This window comes from Euprymna scolopes, chromosome 7 (genome assembly GCF_053919585.1).
Source record: "Euprymna scolopes isolate OS-2025 chromosome 7, ASM5391958v1, whole genome shotgun sequence".
Classification (NCBI taxonomy): domain Eukaryota; kingdom Metazoa; phylum Mollusca; class Cephalopoda; order Sepiida; family Sepiolidae; genus Euprymna; species Euprymna scolopes.
Window position 1 is genome coordinate 144327735 of NC_136488.1, and position 19944 is coordinate 144347678.

Below are 19944 nucleotides of genomic sequence, written 5' to 3' on the forward strand. Positions count from 1 at the left end.
TCTTTCTCTCTGTATCTATTATGATAAGTCCGTATTCCTGTCTGTCTGTTTGTCTGTTTGTTTGTTCACAATGCCATTATAGCATACATATGTTATGTCATTTATGACATTATAACATATGTATGCTATAATGCCATTTATGACATAGTAGATGACGTCATGTATGAAGGGTGTGCCCACACGTGTGTGGCCCCCAACAGATCGCCGACTCCCAATGTCGTGTGTCGTAGATTTTTCGTTCAATTATTCATCATTTTCTCGCTGGCGACTGTCGATGTGAACACACGTGGGTCCACAAATATTAGAATAAAACAAACACGAAAAACACAAAACGTCGATGTTTCACATATATTTGACGGTTGGACTTGTGAGTGTGTGTGTCTTCTCCGCATTCTGTTGATGTTACGTTCGTCTGTCAGTCGCAATTCGTCTATTTCTGTTTCGCAGTCAACTCTAAAAACTGTCTAACTGTTGTCGCTATCAGCTCCCATCCACCGCAAACAGCATCTAGTTGTCAACTGTCTTCTTCGCGTTGGTATCTGAAGAACCCCCACCCTGGCTACCGGAAGCTGCCCTTCCCTATGTTATCTGTTCTGTAGGTTTCTATTGTCAATGTCCAATCTAAAAGGCTCGATCTAAAAATACCTACAGATTCATTGTTTGCTACTTCCCATCTCTTTGTTTATTGTAAGACACTTCCTATTCCTTTGTCTATTGCCACCCTCCCCTCTCAGCACTTAGTGACTCAGGTCCATGTCAGGTTCACGTTATAGTATCATAAGGGGGTCCAAAATGAAAGTAATTTCACAGGCAACACCAGACAGCCTGCTCTGCTAGTATATATATACATATATATATAAGTAAATTCTTGGTACAGCAAAATGGAAGGAGAAATTTCAGAGGAAACATAATTTAATTTAAATCAAAAAGATCAAAGAAACAAAAAAATAACGGGCAGGTGGAATTGTTAAAATTTCCTTAAGGCCTTATCGTCTGACCCTCTAAGAGGAAACGTCAGAATGATAAATTAAAAGCTAAGAATCGAATGAGGAAAGAGGGAAATTGGTTTCAGTTGGAAAACCAGTGAGAGAAAAAAAAAAAAAAATAATTCTCACTGTTCAGGCGGTTTTAAATCAGTAAATATTTCCAACTGATGTTTCAAAATCTTTTGTCTACACAGGCTAGGTATATATATATATGCGATGCCTCCATTCAGTCTCAACAAACAATGGATATCCACTGTAAGAATAGCTGCACATGTAATTGTGAGGCAAGAGTTGTGCAATCGCTCACCCCACACCTCGCCTGAATCGGCATTGCTGGAGTCCAGTGGCAAGGAGAAGTGCTAGATGACTAGAAACAACGCTGAGAGAACACACAGCACCTGGAATTCCCAAATTCTCACCCATTTTAGTACTAACCAGATACAATGTTGCTTAACTTTGGTGATTTAATGGGAACCAGTGTCAGCACGAATATATAGATAGATGGATAGATAGATAGTGAGTAAATTATACAAACATTATTGGTTACATATCCCAATTCAAAGATACCACTTCATCAGACCAAAAAAGGAGCGATATTGAAGCCTTTTTTTTGGTCTGATGAAGTGTTACCCTTGAATTGGGATTCCACTGAAACATGTATGCACATATGTAACCAATAATGTTTGTATAATAAACAGACTGTATACCAGCTCTGTCCTGCATTGAGCACTCTTTAATAATCATGCGAGTTTCATTGGCTTTACATCTAGGAAATCAATCGATAACAACCAATATAATATAATATATATATCTTCCTTGAACACTTTGTGTGTGTGTGTGTGTGTGTGTATATATATATATATATATATATATATGCACACACTCAAAGTGTTCAAGAAAGATTTGACACTTTAGAAAAGAAAGAAAAAAACATCCTGGCTAATAATTGATGTATTATCAAAAGGTATTTCTTGATGTATTTTTTATTGAATACTGCAACCTCGATGAAGCTGCTCTGAACCTCCAGGTGGTACCTGAACCTGGAGCATGTAGTCCTCATAGCTGCTCCTTTATGTTGCTACCAGTATGGTTAGGCTTTTTTCACAAATGTGCTCCATACACAATAGTTCATGGAGTTGTAATCAGGTAAGTTGTGTGGTGATGGGAATAGTTAAGTCGTGGAAGTTCTCAGCCACTTGTGGATTTTTCTGGAAGTGTGACGCAAACTTATCCAGGTAGGTAGAAGAGTACCTTACCATGCCTTTTATGCTGTTATTTTTCTTCTATAGATTATTGCATTTACCAACTAAATCTTAAATATAAAAATGCAAAACGATGCTTATTTAGAATGATAATTTAAAAAAAAAAATACAGAAAATGTCATATTCCAAAAATTATGTAAATTAATCAAGTAGATTTTTCTTATTAACTAAGAAAATCAAATTTTATGAAAAAGTGAGACATGGTCCAGCAACAACCATTTTGTTTTAAAATTCAAGGGCGACAATTCAATTTAGTTAGAGAAATTTGGTTTGTATTAAAAATAATTAAAACTTTAATTGCCAAGATTTTGATAGTTTTACTTAAAAAATAAAAAGTTAATTTATATGATTGTTTTTGGAATATGACATCTTCGTTCTATGACAAGTACATACATTATAAAAATTTTTCTGTATTTTTTTTCTAGTTTGAAAGTTTGTTTCAATAGAGTTGTGCGATTTTTTCCGCTTACAGTTTTCTAATTAACTCTGTTGCACATGTCCATCCCCATAACATACCTTCTTCCAACTCAACCTCCCATTCTCTCCACGGTTTCTTTTATGTACCTGCTATTATCTCATATGCAGAGAAATGGTGAGAGTTTGCGTTACTCATGCATGATCGTCAAGTACAAAAGCAACTGTGAGTCGCCATTTTTTTTCATGTCAAATGATCAAACCTTACAAAATACACACATACGCTATTCAGGTAAGTTACGATTTTCCCTACATTTTTAAATAAGTGTAATTCTAAATAAGCACCTACAAACCTTTTTGTATTGGATGTAGTAATAAGGATCATCTTCGACAATCAGTAAATTGTATTTGCAGGCGATATTGTAAATTTCCTTTTTTCGTTCGTTTCTTGATGTATTTTTTATTGAATACTGCAACCTCGATGAAGCTGCTCTGAACCTCCAGGTGGTACCTGAACCTGGAGCATGTAGTCCTCATAGCTGCTCCTTTATGTTGCTACCAGTATGGTTAGGCTTTTTTCACAAATGTGCTCCATACACAATAGTTCATGGAGTTGTAATCAGGTAAGTTGTGTGGTGATGGGAATAGTTAAGTCGTGGAAGTTCTCAGCCACTTGTGGATTTTTCTGGAAGTGTGACGCAAACTTATCCAGGTAGGTAGAAGAGTACCTTACCATGCCTTTTATGCTGTTATTTTTCTTCTATAGATTATTGCATTTACCAACTAAATCTTAAATATAAAAATGCAAAACGATGCTTATTTAGAATGATAATTTTAAAAAAAAAATACAGAAAATGTCATATTCCAAAAATTATGTAAATTAATCAAGTAGATTTTTCTTATTAACTAAGAAAATCAAATTTTATGAAAAAGTGAGACATGGTCCAGCAACAACCATTTTGTTTTAAAATTCAAGGGCGACAATTCAATTTAGTTAGAGAAATTTGGTTTGTATTAAAAATAATTAAAACTTTAATTGCCAAGATTTTGATAGTTTTACTTAAAAAATAAAAAGTTAATTTATATGATTGTTTTTGGAATATGACATCTTCGTTCTATGACAAGTACATACATTATAAAAATTTTTCTGTATTTTTTTTCTAGTTTGAAAGTTTGTTTCAATAGAGTTGTGCGATTTTTTCCGCTTACAGTTTTCTAATTAACTCTGTTGCACATGTCCATCCCCATAACATACCTTCTTCCAACTCAACCTCCCATTCTCTCCACGGTTTCTTTTATGTACCTGCTATTATCTCATATGCAGAGAAATGGTGAGAGTTTGCGTTACTCATGCATGATCGTCAAGTACAAAAGCAACTGTGAGTCGCCATTTTTTTTCATGTCAAATGATCAAACCTTACAAAATACACACATACGCTATTCAGGTAAGTTACGATTTTCCCTACATTTTTAAATAAGTGTAATTCTAAATAAGCACCTACAAACCTTTTTGTATTGGATGTAGTAATAAGGATCATCTTCGACAATCAGTAAATTGTATTTGCAGGCGATATTGTAAATTTCCTTTTTTCGTTCGTTTCTTGATGTATTTTTTATTGAATACTGCAACCTCGATGAAGCTGCTCTGAACCTCCAGGTGGTACCTGAACCTGGAGCATGTAGTCCTCATAGCTGCTCCTTTATGTTGCTACCAGTATGGTTAGGCTTTTTTCACAAATGTGCTCCATACACAATAGTTCATGGAGTTGTAATCAGGTAAGTTGTGTGGTGATGGGAATAGTTAAGTCGTGGAAGTTCTCAGCCACTTGTGGATTTTTCTGGAAGTGTGACGCAAACTTATCCAGGTAGGTAGAAGAGTACCTTACCATGCCTTTTATGCTGTTATTTTTCTTCTATAGATTATTGCATTTACCAACTAAATCTTAAATATAAAAATGCAAAACGATGCTTATTTAGAATGATAATTTTAAAAAAAAAATACAGAAAATGTCATATTCCAAAAATTATGTAAATTAATCAAGTAGATTTTTCTTATTAACTAAGAAAATCAAATTTTATGAAAAAGTGAGACATGGTCCAGCAACAACCATTTTGTTTTAAAATTCAAGGGCGACAATTCAATTTAGTTAGAGAAATTTGGTTTGTATTAAAAATAATTAAAACTTTAATTGCCAAGATTTTGATAGTTTTACTTAAAAAATAAAAAGTTAATTTATATGATTGTTTTTGGAATATGACATCTTCGTTCTATGACAAGTACATACATTATAAAAATTTTTCTGTATTTTTTTTCTAGTTTGAAAGTTTGTTTCAATAGAGTTGTGCGATTTTTTCCGCTTACAGTTTTCTAATTAACTCTGTTGCACATGTCCATCCCCATAACATACCTTCTTCCAACTCAACCTCCCATTCTCTCCACGGTTTCTTTTATGTACCTGCTATTATCTCATATGCAGAGAAATGGTGAGAGTTTGCGTTACTCATGCATGATCGTCAAGTACAAAAGCAACTGTGAGTCGCCATTTTTTTTCATGTCAAATGATCAAACCTTACAAAATACACACATACGCTATTCAGGTAAGTTACGATTTTCCCTACATTTTTAAATAAGTGTAATTCTAAATAAGCACCTACAAACCTTTTTGTATTGGATGTAGTAATAAGGATCATCTTCGACAATCAGTAAATTGTATTTGCAGGCGATATTGTAAATTTCCTTTTTTCGTTCCAAGGTCAGTCCACAGCCGGTAGGATTACCTCCAGTGGGCACTGTGTATAACACTTTGGGGATGTTGCTCTGAGGGTTTGTAGCATCTTCTGGTGACCACCGAGACAACACTTCCTTCAGATGTTCTGGAATCAAGCCATTCCCATCTGTTTTGATATCTAAAATCTTGGGGCTAAGAGGTTTCACCTGTTTTGTAGATAGAATGAAGAACTTTGTTTAATGAACAGAAATTCAACAAAGCATTTTTAAAACATCTTTATTTATAAAGTATATGTATAGGTTTATATATTTCTATGAATAGGATTCATTGCTAAACTAATTAACTGATCATTATGAATTTTGGATTACATCTGCTAGGTGTAAGGGTAGGTAATGTTGGCTACATTTAATTGTATGCAGAGGGGGCAAACAGGGAGTGGAAACCCTTCATGAAAATTCAGATATCTCAGATTTTTGTGAAATTTTAACAATAAGTCTTAGACACCAATTAATAAATATTCCCGAAAGTTTCATTTTTAATTTTTTTTTAAAGCATTTTTAGAAGGTGTATATAGATATAATCTCCCATTTGAAAAATTCAAATATTTCAGATTTGCATTAAATTTTATCCATAGTCATTAGACACAGATTAAGCAAGATTCCTTGAATTTCAATTTTTTTTTTTAAGGTGCCTTAAGGCTTAAGCTTTAAGTTTTGATCAAAATTGGAATAAGGATTTCAAAATATATTTTTTAAATGGCCTTATATCATTTAAAATTAAAAAAACTCAGGATAAAATAAATTTTATAAGATTGTTTTTTAATGGTTTCAAAATTTTACTGAATTTTGTTTTAAAATAATGACCAAACGATCTTTTGTTTATGTTAGAATGATTGCTTTTGTGTCATCATTTCATTGGTTGATTTGAGTCACGTGATGTCAACAAATGTGCAGATGACGATTACAAATATTTTAGTTGGTCTTTTTCAGATGAAATTTTGGGGTTGAAGAAATCAACAACTTATTTTTGCATCCCCGTGAATAGTTTTCTTATGTTATGAAAATTGTGTTCACGTAAACTGTGTGATTATTTTTCTTTATGAGAACTCAATATGAGAAAATGTTGAGAAGAAATTCAAATACAGGTTATTTTAATATACTTTCAAAACATAGAAGCTCAGACGATTGATCTTTTAGTTAAGTAAATTTAATATTAAGTCATTTTTTGGATTTAAACAATTTTGAGAAGACAAATTTATTTCTTGGAAAAAAATTTGAGAATTAAAAAAAAAAAAAAAAAGAGAGTCAATGTTTAATTTTGAAAAATCAAAGACACATAATTTATTATATTTATTTTTCTTGAAAAGGTCCAAGAATTAATTAAAAATTTGTGATGAAAAATCATAATTTGAAGTTATATTTGGAGAAAACCCAAATAACAACATAAGTTTTGGTTAGATGACTTAAGTGATATCAGCTAAAATCGAAACCAAAATTATGAAGAATTCTTCGTAAAATTATTTATAAAAAAATTAAATGACTTGAGTGCCATCAGCTGTAATCGAAACTTAAACCAAAACTTATGAAGAATTCTTGGTAAAATTATTTATTACAAGAAATGGAAGTACATAACAATTACACAACCCTGATGTAAGCGTGACACAGAAAATAACACACATATTATCGTATAAATATATACATTATTTCAGCACGGTACCAAAAATACATAAATACCAGAGATACTTGATGATCATATCGTTAGTAAGAGGTGGGGTGCTGATGGGATTTAGCTGATAATCATGTTGATACTCTGCACACAATTTGGGTTTCGAGAATTATACTAGGTGACCCCTAGAAATGCCATCCATTTGATCTTTAATACAATTCACAATCATTTCTGCAATCAAACCAGATTTGATACAACTACCAAACATCAGTCTGTGTCGAAGATTCTTTTGTATTATCACTGTTTAATGTCATGCGGTTGTGGGGGGCACTTTGATGATCATCTCATCAGTAGTAAGTGTGATCCTGAATAGGTTTCACACTCATTGAACAGATTTATTTCTGTGGGGTTATTTATTTCAACGATAATGTCTATCAAAGTTTCAGCCATGAATGTGCAAGAGTCTTTGTTTTATTGTCGCTCATTGATATGTAGAGGACACTTTGGTGATTGTCTCATCAGTAGAAAATGTGCTCCTGAATGGGATCCATACTCACCGAACCTTACCTTCTAGTAGGGTTATTTATTTCAATGATAATGTCTATCAAAACAATCCCCAGATGATTCCGGAACTGAAGAAGGTCATCGCAGCCAAAATCGGTAAAGCGCCGAGAGAGAAGCGTTTGAAAGTTATTGACACATCGTGTCCAGTTGTGCTTATCGTTGAACACTAATAAAAGACTGTTGGAAATTCACAATTGAAACTTGGTGGACAAGCCAGGTGTAGACGGTTTCTTTTTTTTACTTGCATTCACCCCTAACAAAGCATATCGCCACTTGGACATAAGGCACTACTATTTGGGACCATGCTTAAGACAGATTAACAAGATGTTGGTTTATGTTACATTTAAACTTCTGCATATCAGTACAGCCAGGGAAACAGGTAGCAGGAAGGGAATTCTAAAGTCCAGCTGTTCGAGGGAAGAAACTGTTAGAGTAGAAAGCTTTCTAGCATTTAGGGACCTCAATAGTGAAGGAGTGTGATTTTGTTGCTAGGCAGGTTTGTCGGGGATATGTACGTCAAGGGGGCACAAGTGCTACAAGTTCGTCAGAGCACATTCCATTAAAATACTTGTAACACAGGCACAAAGATGCAACATTGGGGCCATGGGACAGGGGTTGGAGCTTAGTTGGCAAAATGGGACCTATTAGATTGAAGACTCTTCTTTGAACCCTATTCAAGAGGGAGAGACTAGTGGTAGATGCACCAGCCCAGATGTGGCAACAATACTCCATGCATGGAGGATTAGTGGGTTTGTAAAGGTGCAAAACTTAACAACCTATGTTGTTTGTATCCAGACATAGAGATGCACATTTGGAACATATCATTGAAAGGTGAAAACAAAAAAAAACTGTTGGACATTATTGACTGAAACTTGGTGGACACAAGTCAGGCAATGACTAACGTTTATTTGTGCCAAATATACTTGGATTGCAGAAAGGATTGTAAATTTTATTTTCATGGAAATCACTCCAGACAAGGCATGAAGGCACTTGATGTAAGGAGCTAAAAACAAAGAAAATATTTTTCAAGGTAAAAAAAATAGGTGCTAGTGCAGAGAGTGATCCGCGCTATTTTTTTAAATCGTATTTCCAAGTTTAATTAAAGTTTTATGATATTTTTTTTATTCAATTGTAAGGTTGAAGTATAGAATAGGTACAAAACACCTTCCCCTCCCCATGTTAAGAACGGCTTTTTAAATAATAACGTTATTATTTACGTCTGGATCACTCTCTGCACTAGTACCAAAAAATAAATAAATAAATAGCCGACAATAAGTGTTAGATTCTTATTCAGAAAACAGCAGTTCTTTCCCCTTTGTCTCATGGAATGCGATGACCTAAAGACAAAATAAGGGTGGAATTTTTGTATTATTTCTTTAATGATGATAGACACATGAAGTTTGTTAAAAAAAAAAATGGTTATTTTAATGAACGTGTCAATAAAGTCTGTTTAATTGGGTTTCTTTCTTTTTTGACAAAAGTGATTTTTCTTGCGTATTCTATTCACGTTTAGATTTTGTACTTAATCGCACAACATCATCTCATCCGAAATGCTTCCAAGTGTATCCCACGTGGATGTTAATGACCCAAAGTCACATGGTAGCCACTCAAGACATGGAGGAAATCAATTGATGACAACCTGATCCTGGCGAGTGGCACAAGCAAAATCACAACAGACAGGAAAAATTGGGAGTGTTACATGTTAGGAATCCTACGTTAGTAACAATTAGCTAGCGCGAATTTTGACAAGGATCACATTTAGTGCATGTCATGACAACCTTAATCTGCAAACAGAATCGTTCCTAAAGTGGAATGAAAGATGGGTGACAAGGAAAGAGCAATAAGTCAAACACCATAGCAAAACAGGAGTTGAACGATGACGAGTGACATCATGCGTTTTGAGCAGGAGACAACTAAGATTTTCGGATCAGTCTCTCTCAGGAAGCTATGTAAACGAGACATGGCCATTAATGTGGAAAAATGATAACCAGCAAATGTTAAGTTAGAAAGTTAAGTTTAATAAGTAAATAATTACTACAATAACAGTTTCTCTCCCCTAAGTCTATTTTCTCCAAATAAAACCTTGAAGAAAACTAAGCAAACATTGCCTTGTATCTTTCCTGCATGAAACTTTTATTTGTCTAGCAACACTGATGACAAATCATGACCATAAGAAAAGATGAAGATGATGCAAATCTTGCAATGAATATTAGATGAGATAGCGACTGTGAAAAGAAGCGTTAAGCACGTAAAAGACTGGTACGTATAAATACCCCGTACACATCTATATATTAATACCATTGTACCTTTAACATACATATGCACATGAGTCACGGTTTCCAGATTATAAATTATTCAATCAGGAGATCCTATTTATTAAAAAAGAGGATATAAGGTGATAACATACTACGAACATTAAATTAGTATATAGATATGCTAATTAAGCGTCCGTAGTATATTATCACCTTCTATCCTCTTTTTTTAATAAATAGGATCTCCTGATCACCGAAGACACAATGTAAAAAAAAAAAAAGTTTTTTTAATGTTGCTTTTGAGCCGTACGTGAAACTAAAATATACTTTCCTAGTCTTTTGGCTAGGATCCAAAGGTAGTATCTGTTTTGTCTAAAGACGGTATCATGATATGGTGGGGTTTCCGTTTGCGCTAGGTGTCCATACAATGGAAATATGTCACAGATTCTTATAAGGATATTGATGATAAACCATAATAACCAGATATATTCTGACACTACATTAACCAGATTACTTAGATAAATAATTTTACAGTTAACAAAAAGGCTACAATAATATCACGGGGTCGCATTGACTGTCCACAAAATGTCCAGCAGCAATATATTACATATGAAAGATACCACTGTGGAATTTCCACAGGTCCCACTAGTTTGTATAAATACATTTATTTCGTTTATTGATTGCTCATTAATGAAAACATTATGAGTCGGTGACGAAACTTCAGACATGCAGAATATGACAAAAAAATATCAGTGTTGCTAGACAAATACAACTTTTTATACAGGAAAAACACAAGGAGACGTTTGTCGAGTTCTCTTCAAGGTTATTATTTAGCATAAAAGATGCAAAATGATTGATTTATAATAAGTCGAAAAAAAGATCCCAAATGAATTACCAACCATCGACATGGTTCCCGAGTAACAGGGAGACTCCATCAAAATGCAATCATCTCTACTGATTACGGCATCAAACAACTGAAAAAGAGAAAATGTTTCTTTTAGAAAGAATTTAGTAAAAAAAAAAAAAATACAGCATTAATTTAGTGGTATCATTATGAGGGCTAAATTTATCTCCCCTTTATATAGCGAGAGGTCTTATCAGTCATTTCAGTAAGATTTTCTTTCATGAAAATCTACAATAACTAAGAAAAAGAAACAGAGAGGTTCAGAAAAATCTAGTAGGTCTTATAACTTTCCAGAACATTTGAATACTCGATGGCACTCTATGAAAAAAAAAAGAAAAAAAAAAAGGTTTTTATGCTAACCCAGCAGTTGCTGGTTTGTCGATGTAATGAGTTCAACATCAGTTTCGATGTGATTCCAAGGTTATAAATCAAGTCGAAAGAATCCTCTTTATAAGCGGAAACTTTTTAAAACTATTTCTCTGACCAAAGGCAACATGAATTTAAAATTTTGAGATTTATAGAATACTAGCGAGGGGTACCCGGCGTTGCCCGGGTTTTTGGAGGTCTGTGTGGAAACTCTGGGGGGGGGGGGGTTAAAAAATAAAAAGTAAGTTTGAGGATCGAACCCGAACCCTTGAGGCAAAGTTGTAAATTAAAGTGTGAAAAAAAAAAAAATGTGCGACGTTAACTATCGCCCCACCGCAACATGCTAATGGAAACATGTTTGAATGTATTTAATTACTTGGATTTAGCAGGTGCCCGTTTTAATGAGTTAATGAGGTCAAGTTTGACTGTGGGATTTCATTTACTGCTGAACGCTTTTTTTTTTCCCCCAGATGTTGTAGGAAAAAGACTAACCCACATGCGGTGAGCGACAAATGTTGAATATTTATCTTCCAGAAATCAAGCGAGCTTCATTGTTAACTGTGAGATATTACGATTTATATGTGATATAAAAAGTTTTAAAAGTTGTGAAGCGAGCGACCGCTTCTCTAAAAAAAGCCTTTTGTAGACACACAGAAAAAGCGAACACACATACATACATTTTCGCTTTTATATTTATAGACTAGTAGGGGTACCCGGCATTGCCCGGGTAGTTAGAGGTGTGTGTGTTGGGGTGGGGGAGGTAAATCAAAACAAAAGAATAAGCGAAGTAATAACTCTGTTTAAATATTATAAAAAAAACAACAAATGAACGTGATGAAAACGAACGATGTTAAAACAAAAACTAAAAAAAGAAAACGTGAACGTGATGGAAAAACAAAACAACAATGTTAAAAATTCTTTAAAACATCTGAAAAATAAAAACAAAAATAAAACAGCGAATGCGAAAAATAGATGTGTGTGTTGGAAACTAAAAGTAATAACCCTGTTTAAATATTAAAAAAAACAAACAAAAACAAAACAAAAAAGTTTTAGGACAAAGGTAGGCTCAAACCCAAAGCCTTGAGGTCCTGGATATGACCTAAAACTATATCATTTTGTTTCGTCTGCCTGCTTCTCTCCTGACTACAACTTGGATGTCTTCAAGTCCAACATAAACAAATTCCTGATGAACTGCCCCCTTAAGTAGACACTTTATCAAATCCATTAAATATCCACACTAACGTACTGTACTTACAATAACCCTTATCCCTGAGTGGCTTCCGGGCCTTGATAAGTGGTGACCACCTTGTAAAACAAATATATATATATATATCCGATGGTGAGGCCCCACCTTGCAGGCCTTGGGGAGTGTGGAGCCACCCTTTAATTGCCATTGCTCCCAGGTCCTTTCTGACCCAGAGTGGTAGTACCTGTTAGGGTCCCAACTATGGGTTAAATAGAATCCGACTTAAAAAACAAATATACTTCATTAAAAATCGTTCCTCAAAATAACTAGATTCGGCATTAAATAACGTGAAAAAGGTTAATATGCCATAAAACAAAAACAACCAACCAAAGCCTTGAGGTCTGATGACATAACACAACACTGCGAAGGCAGTAACTTTAGATGAGTCGAAAATAGTGTTTATAAACCCAGGTAGTTTTCTAGGTCAAATCTCATGCCACAGCAGCAGCTGGTTTCCGCTCTGCAAGATCTACAGCAGATGTGCTAACGGTTATATCACATAGCATTAGTGAATCTCTTGACAAAGGTTTCCTTTCCAGGGCAATTGCTCTTGACATATCAAAGGCCTTCGATAAGATATGGCATAAGGGCCTACTTCACAAGATTTCCAGCTACGATATTACTGGAAATGTTTTCTCAATCATTAAATCATTTCTCTCTGATAGGTTCATAAGAGTAGTGGTTGATGGGCAAAAATCAGACACCCACAGTATTAATGCTGGAGTCCCTCAGGGGTCCAACTCTCTTCCTGATCTACATCAATGATCTACCAAAGCACATACTTAAATCATTCATTGACATCTATGCTGATGACACGACCATCTATGGCAACACATCAAAGGCCGTAAATGACAAAGTTCTCTCTAATTCTCTCTCCTCTGATCTTGAGCATGTGGTACAATGGGGGAAGAGGTGGCTGGTCACTTTTAATTCATCCAAAACCAAGCTTCTATCTTTACATCATCAATGCTCTGATCCCCATCTGGCATCAATTGAAATGGATGGCTCTCATCTTGGGGAGACTCCATGTTTTGACAAGCTTCTGGGTTTGACCTTTACTCCTGATCTGAAATGGAACACGTACATTAAATCTGTTGCCAGGGACGCTGGGAAAATGGTGGGATCCTTCTACCGCTCCAAAAGATATCTCACTACTGATGCAATTCTCTATCTGTATAAAAGCCAAGTACATCCAAGGATGGAGTACTACTGCCACATCTGGGCAGGAGCTGCTAAAAATAGCCTATCCTGCCTTGACAGAGTACAAAATAGACTTCGTGGTTTAGTGGGGGGGGGCTTTGCTCTTCCCTGCAACCTCTCTCCCACAGAAGAGACATTGCGAGCCTGTCTTTGTTTTATCGTTATTTCCATGGCAGGTGCTCGTCTGAGCTCCAATCCCTCGTCCCCCCTTGCCAATCTTTCACGAGAAACACCCGTCTGGCTGAAACTACTGTCAATAATTTTCCCCACTTTTTATCTGTGCCTAAATCCAAACGTAGATTCCATGAGCAAAGCTTCTTTCTTAGAACTGCACGCCAGTGGAACTCTCTGCCGCTTGCCTGTTTCTCACCTGACTACAACTTGGACGTCTTCAAGTCCAACATAAACAAACTCCTGACAAACCGCCCCCTTAAGTAAGACATTCTATCTAACCACCCAATACTAATGATTACTACAATACTATCTCATTGATTACTGTACACGCAATAACCTTTATCCCTGAGTGGCCTTCGGGCCTTGATAAGTGGTGAACCCCATGTAAAAAAAAAAAAAAGGAGGAGCAGTAGAGAGAAAACGAATTAACAGCGCGAATTTTGTAAGATAAAAGTCGCTGAAATAAAAGACTTTTACGACGTCGTTTCATAAGCGTTACATAATATGATCTCGATAGCATATAAAAAGTTATAAAAAATTGTAACCCTCCCCCCCCCGAGAATCCCGGCGAAAAAAGCCTTTGGCGGGCATACACAAAAATGCACACACACATTTTCACTTTTCTATATATAGAAGAGACAAAAAAATGGAGTTTCATTCTATATTCAGAAGCAACTTTATTTGTCATCTTTGTTAGTAGCATGTACACGAGAGAAACGGGTTAAATAGGTGAAAGTGTTTTTGTGTAAAGATAGATTTAATATATTGCCAGCTTCTGGAGGAGAGAATAGTTCCATTTACACGTATTTATAGCTAGTAGTACTGTGACCTTCTCTCTCCATTTTCCCTGTCACTAGGTTTATGAAGTTTATTGTCATTGTTGGCTTAAGTAAAAATATATTTTTGTTTATGTTAAGCATAACATATATTTAAATAGCTCTCCTTGGTGTTCACATTTAATTTCTTGTTTCGTGACACTTTTAATCACATTGTCGTCTTCAAGTCCAAAGAAAACAAGTTCTTATTGAACTGTTCTCATAAATTTGTGTAATTTTGTTAATTTTTATTGTATACTTTATACATTACTAGCATGGGTGCCTGGCGTTGCCTGAAGTGTTTGGAGGTGTGTGTTGAGCAAAAAAAAAAAAAAGTGGTAGTAGGAAGGCAGGCTCAAACCCGTACTGCGAAGGAGGAAAAGAATGTAAAAAAAAAAAAAAGTGACTCCTTTGCTGTTACAACCACCACCAAACCGAAAGTGATGTAGGTTTAAATTAAGGCTAGACAATCGAAAAGAGGGGATGACATTCAAAAATATCGGTGAAAAGAAGCGACCCCTCCCTGTAGAAAAGTGCCCAGTTGAGCGTGAAGAAATTAATGTTTTTAGCCAATTTTTCGGTATTTGTCGTCTGAAGGGTCGAGCTCCAAAATGATACTGATCTTGTGAAAATCCGTCACCTCTGTCAAAGGTTTTAGGCAGACATGCAAACATACATACATACATATATTTATATATTGATAATTAAAAATTTTCGACCCAAACCGATTAAAAAGCTTTCCTATCTCTGAATAGCCTTTATGTAAAATTTCAAATGTTTAGACCAGAAATTGTCTGAGTAATTTGGTAGAGACCGCAGGGGTCAATTTTTATTTTTAACTTTGACCCCTATTATGACCCCTTAAAATTTATTGTTTTGGGCTCAAATCAAGTTATTAAGTTAGATCTATGTCCAAGGAACCTATATCTAAAATTGCAAGTGTTTAGACCCAAAATTGTGGCGGAGGAGTTTGGTAGAGTTCTCAAAGGTCAAATCGTTGAACTTTGACCCCTTAACAGCCAAATTTCTGGCCGAACACTGATCCTAACGATTTTTCCAAATCTCAGTACCCTGTATATCAAATTTCGAGTCTGTAGACTATAAATTGACAGAGTTATTGCGTATGGAAATGTACACACACAGACACGTTCACTTTTATAGATATATAGATAGATTAGTCAAAAACATTTTAACGTGGTTATAAAAACGATTTCGACAATCAACCAATGAGAGGCTTTCGACGTCATTATAAAAATATCGAATTTTGGATTTAATTCAGTTCCCTGTCAAACCTGTTTTGAAACAACTGAATCGTGACTGCATTGATTCTTCGCCGCCATCTTTGTTACTAAGAATTACTCAACACTCGAGATCGTGACTGCATTGATTCTTCGCCGATTTGATTTACTGCCACCATCTTTGTTCAACATAATGTCTCAACACGTAACACTTTTCTATAATGTCCTTTTCTTATATTTTATTTCAATAAATTGCTTCACAATAGAAATACTGAAGAACAATAAAAGTGAAGGAACTGATTTGCCTTGTTAGGAAGTACGTTGGCTGACTATAACCGATAACTGATAATGGGCCATTCTTAGTCATGCGTGTCACCAAAAATACTGCAAATAGGGAAAAGTCGCTCATATAACTCTCACGGCATTACAGGTATATTAGTTATAGATGTTTATTTGACTTATGTATGTTAAAACCTATCAGGTGACAATTTGAAATATTTAGTAAATTATGTTGATTAAGAGTCAGAGGTGAATAAGGTCGGTCACGTTTGTGACCTCGCACAGAATTCATGAAGAAAAGTCATTCATGTTTATCTCCCCATTAATAACCTCTCCAGAATCAAGGGCTCATTAATGTCTACTAAAATACTTAACTGCTAAAAAGCGTCAAATTTGATTTTCTTTTAAAAAAAAAAAAAAAAAAACTACTTGATTAATTTCTGTGATTTTTTGAATATAACACCTTCATACCGTGACAATAGGTACACCATAAAGATTATTCTTTATTTTTGTTTTCCTAAATAAGCACTAAATAAATTACCTACTATTCCACCGGGCAATGCTGGGTAGCTGTGTTAGTTTTAAATATAAACTTTTTAGTGAGAAAAAAATTTCAACCAATATTTTCTTTTTAATTGTTTGATTTTAATATTTGAATAAAAAAAAAGAAAGAAAGCATGCAACGTGAAAATACCTTTGATAAACCATCTTGGCTTCCATTTGTCACAATTATTTTAGTCTGTTCAGCACCAGATGCATCAAATAATGGTGGACTGTGCATGTTTTTCTGTAACATTTTCAGCCAAGCCAAAAGCTCAGGAATTCTGAGAGGAAAAAAACATTATTGCATCAATTATGAAGCTTTTCAAGCAATGGAATTTCATTCTAACCTCTTAGTGTGTACGCATTCTGATGAAGATAATTTTGGATGATAACCTATTATCAATAATTAATCAACATGCATCATCATACAAGGAGAAAGATGAACTGCTGCTACACATAATCTATGCAACAGGACTGGATGTGGGTGCATAAAAATAATGTTAAAAACTGAATTTTTCTCAAAATGCTAGAGTAATCAGAGAAATGAAAAATTATATTAGAAGTTAAAGAGTAGAATTAGAAGTGTTCAGGATGCTAAGTCATGGACAGTAAGTCGCCAGTAACATGTAACAGATAAGCTAATAAAATCTTTCTCTTTTTTCTGAACCATAGAAAAGAATGGTCGGGTTTGGGATAGCTGCTCCTTTCTCCTATGGTGGTGCAATGAGGGAAGATCCACAGGGCATTCATGTAAATTGTAAAAAAAATAAAAAGAATTGTTAAACCTTCAAATTATTTTGTGCTATTTTAATCAATACGCATCATAATAGAACACTAATAAGGCGAGATAATGGACTACTGCTACTGGTTATCTATGCAACAAAACTGCAGCTGTTTATGTGATGAGCCACCATTCAGAAAAAAAATTCTTTTTAAATAGATTTGAGAATCTTAAGTAGGACGACTCTTAGAGTGAATGTAGTATTTTAATGATCGAAGATTCTAGCTAAGAAAATGATAGACATATATAAAGTACAGTGGCAAGGTTTCTTTGTTTTTTTGTTTTTTTACATAGGGATTACCACCTATCAAGGCCCAGAGGCCACTCGAGGATAAGGGTTAAAGAGTGTACAGTAGTCAATTAGATAATATAGTATTCGTTAGTAATGGAAATTTGGTAAATTTGGTAACTTAGGTGGAATGGCTAATCAAGAACTTGTTTACATTGGACTTGAAGACAACCATATTGTAGTCAGCTGGAAAGCAGGCAAATGGAATACAGTTCTACAGACATGCAGTTCTAAGAAAGAAACTTTGTTCATGGAATCTATGTTTAGGTTTAGGTTGATCAGAGACCAATCCCCCACCACTTACCGAATTTATTTTTGTATTTTTCATAAATAAATACATTTTTCAAAGAATCCATCAGAGTTCTACATTGGCAAGATTACATACTTATTATACATACCCTTGGGATTGAGAATATTGTTGGGCACGGCTCATCTCTGCACCAGACAACTGGAAAGAAGTACCATCTCTGAAATCAGCAAATGTTTGTACTTAATGAATGGAAAAAATTTTTTAAATGAAATAAAATCACACTTGCTGATCTTTTATAAGTTTGATTCTCGTTTAGGTATGAAATAAGATCCATTTTTTTTTTCTAATTGAATTATTAGAAAACAATAAAATAATCTGGCCTCTCAATAGTTTTAGTAAAAACTAACAAGGGGGCGCCCGGTTTTGCTTGGTTGTAAAATATGCTTAAATATGATATTTTGATTTGTCCAGATTTTGAATATATTATTATAGAGTTGTGGTTTCAAAAGTAAAAAAAAAAGTATTTGGGTGCCATCAGCTAGAATTGAAACCAAAAGCAAAGCCGTAGCATTCAAAGCTGGCGACATTACCACTGTACCAATGTGACACGCATATGAACTAATTAAAAATAAACTAAGATGAATATACAAAATGTATAACGATTTTTTCAACTTTGACCCATTTTTGACCCCTTAAAAACTATTTTAACCGGCTTAAGACCAATAAAATATGGTGCATAAAAAATCCAATCATTTGAGAGTCCTAGCACTGCTCTGTGACTTTTAGTTTCGGGGGAGATAGAGTTTGAAAATATGGAGACAGACAGACAGACATATAGCCTTTTATATATTAAATTATGAATAAATTTGTAAAATATTTTGAAATTGTCAAAACACTACAAAGAAAATGGATATACAAGAATAAGGCAAACATCAAAACAAAAAGAATCAATATAAGTGATCCATCCCTCAACATGAGGGGGGGGGGCACCAAACGTTTAAACATAAGATCAGCTTAAAAACTATATATATTTTTGTACTGATCCAGAACCTGACGCAAGGTCACGTTAGCATCTGGCAGTTTATGGTAAGTAGCCAGAAAAGTTACCAAAAAGAGCTGACACAAGCACTGCCAGACAATAAATTCCTTTGAACATTGAAAACAAAACTTTAGCATAAGATATGGCTCACTGTAAGTTTAATTATATGGAAGAAAATTCTTTTAACAAATATTTGAAAGAAATAAGATTTTTTTCCTTTTTTTGTTTTTTAAAAAAAAAAGGCGAAAACATTGGAACAACAATGATCAAAAACATCTTTTTTTCCTCAAGTATCAGAAAAATGTTTTTTGTTTGTTTGTTTTTCCTATTAATGAAAACAATTGATTTGATTGCTGATTGGCTAATCATATCGGCTTTTCCCAAGGGTTTACTATAAACCGCCAAAAGATGCCGATGCAACCTTGGGTCAGGTTCTTGATTAGTCCTTTTTTTTTTTTTTTTATTCAGTCTAATGAAATTGGGATTGGAATCATTTTCAATCTTATCTGATCAAAAATCAATAGAATTAAACATTTTTAATCGCTATGTTACTTAATCGAAACATTTCAGTGAAAATTCTACATAGTTTGATTGTAATAAACCAACAAATCCCCCTCACCTAAAAAAAAAAAAAAAAATTAGATATATCAATAGCATGGATTCTGTCAAGGTTACTCCATCAGTTTTACTAAATACCCTTCAATGCATCAATTCTTGCTTCAGCTATGATTTTAAATACTAGTGTTAAATATTGGGGCCCTATACCAGTAGGTAGAGACTAAGTTAACTAGTATGAATTCCGACAGCGTTTTATTAAGTGCATGTTAGGATGACCTGTTAAATGGAGATGAACTCAGTACACCCAGCGAGTGAAGCAATAAGGGTCAAAGGGTTAGCTCTCTAGACAAAATGAGTGAAGATGTCGAATTGTTAGATTGAAATTGTTTT

General features: G+C 34.4%; 1 protein-coding gene across 4 annotated transcripts in view; it reads right to left on the bottom strand.

Moving 5' to 3' along the window:
- The window catches only part of LOC145280021 (kynurenine/alpha-aminoadipate aminotransferase, mitochondrial-like), a 61843-nt gene that overhangs the window by 23962 nt on the left and 17937 nt on the right, over window positions 1–19944 (bottom strand). For 3 of the 4 annotated variants that reach the window (XM_080131672.1, XM_080131670.1, XM_080131671.1), the window contains exons 4-7: window positions 18106–18174; window positions 16789–16918; window positions 10772–10846; window positions 5322–5597 (exon numbers count right to left, since the gene is read on the bottom strand). In XM_080131672.1, coding sequence (XP_079987798.1) covers window positions 5322–5597; window positions 10772–10846; window positions 16789–16918; window positions 18106–18174 — 550 coding nt within the window. The remainder of the gene's footprint in view (window positions 1–5321; window positions 5598–10771; window positions 10847–16788; window positions 16919–18105; window positions 18175–19944) is intronic. The other variant, XM_080131673.1, reaches the window with a different exon arrangement.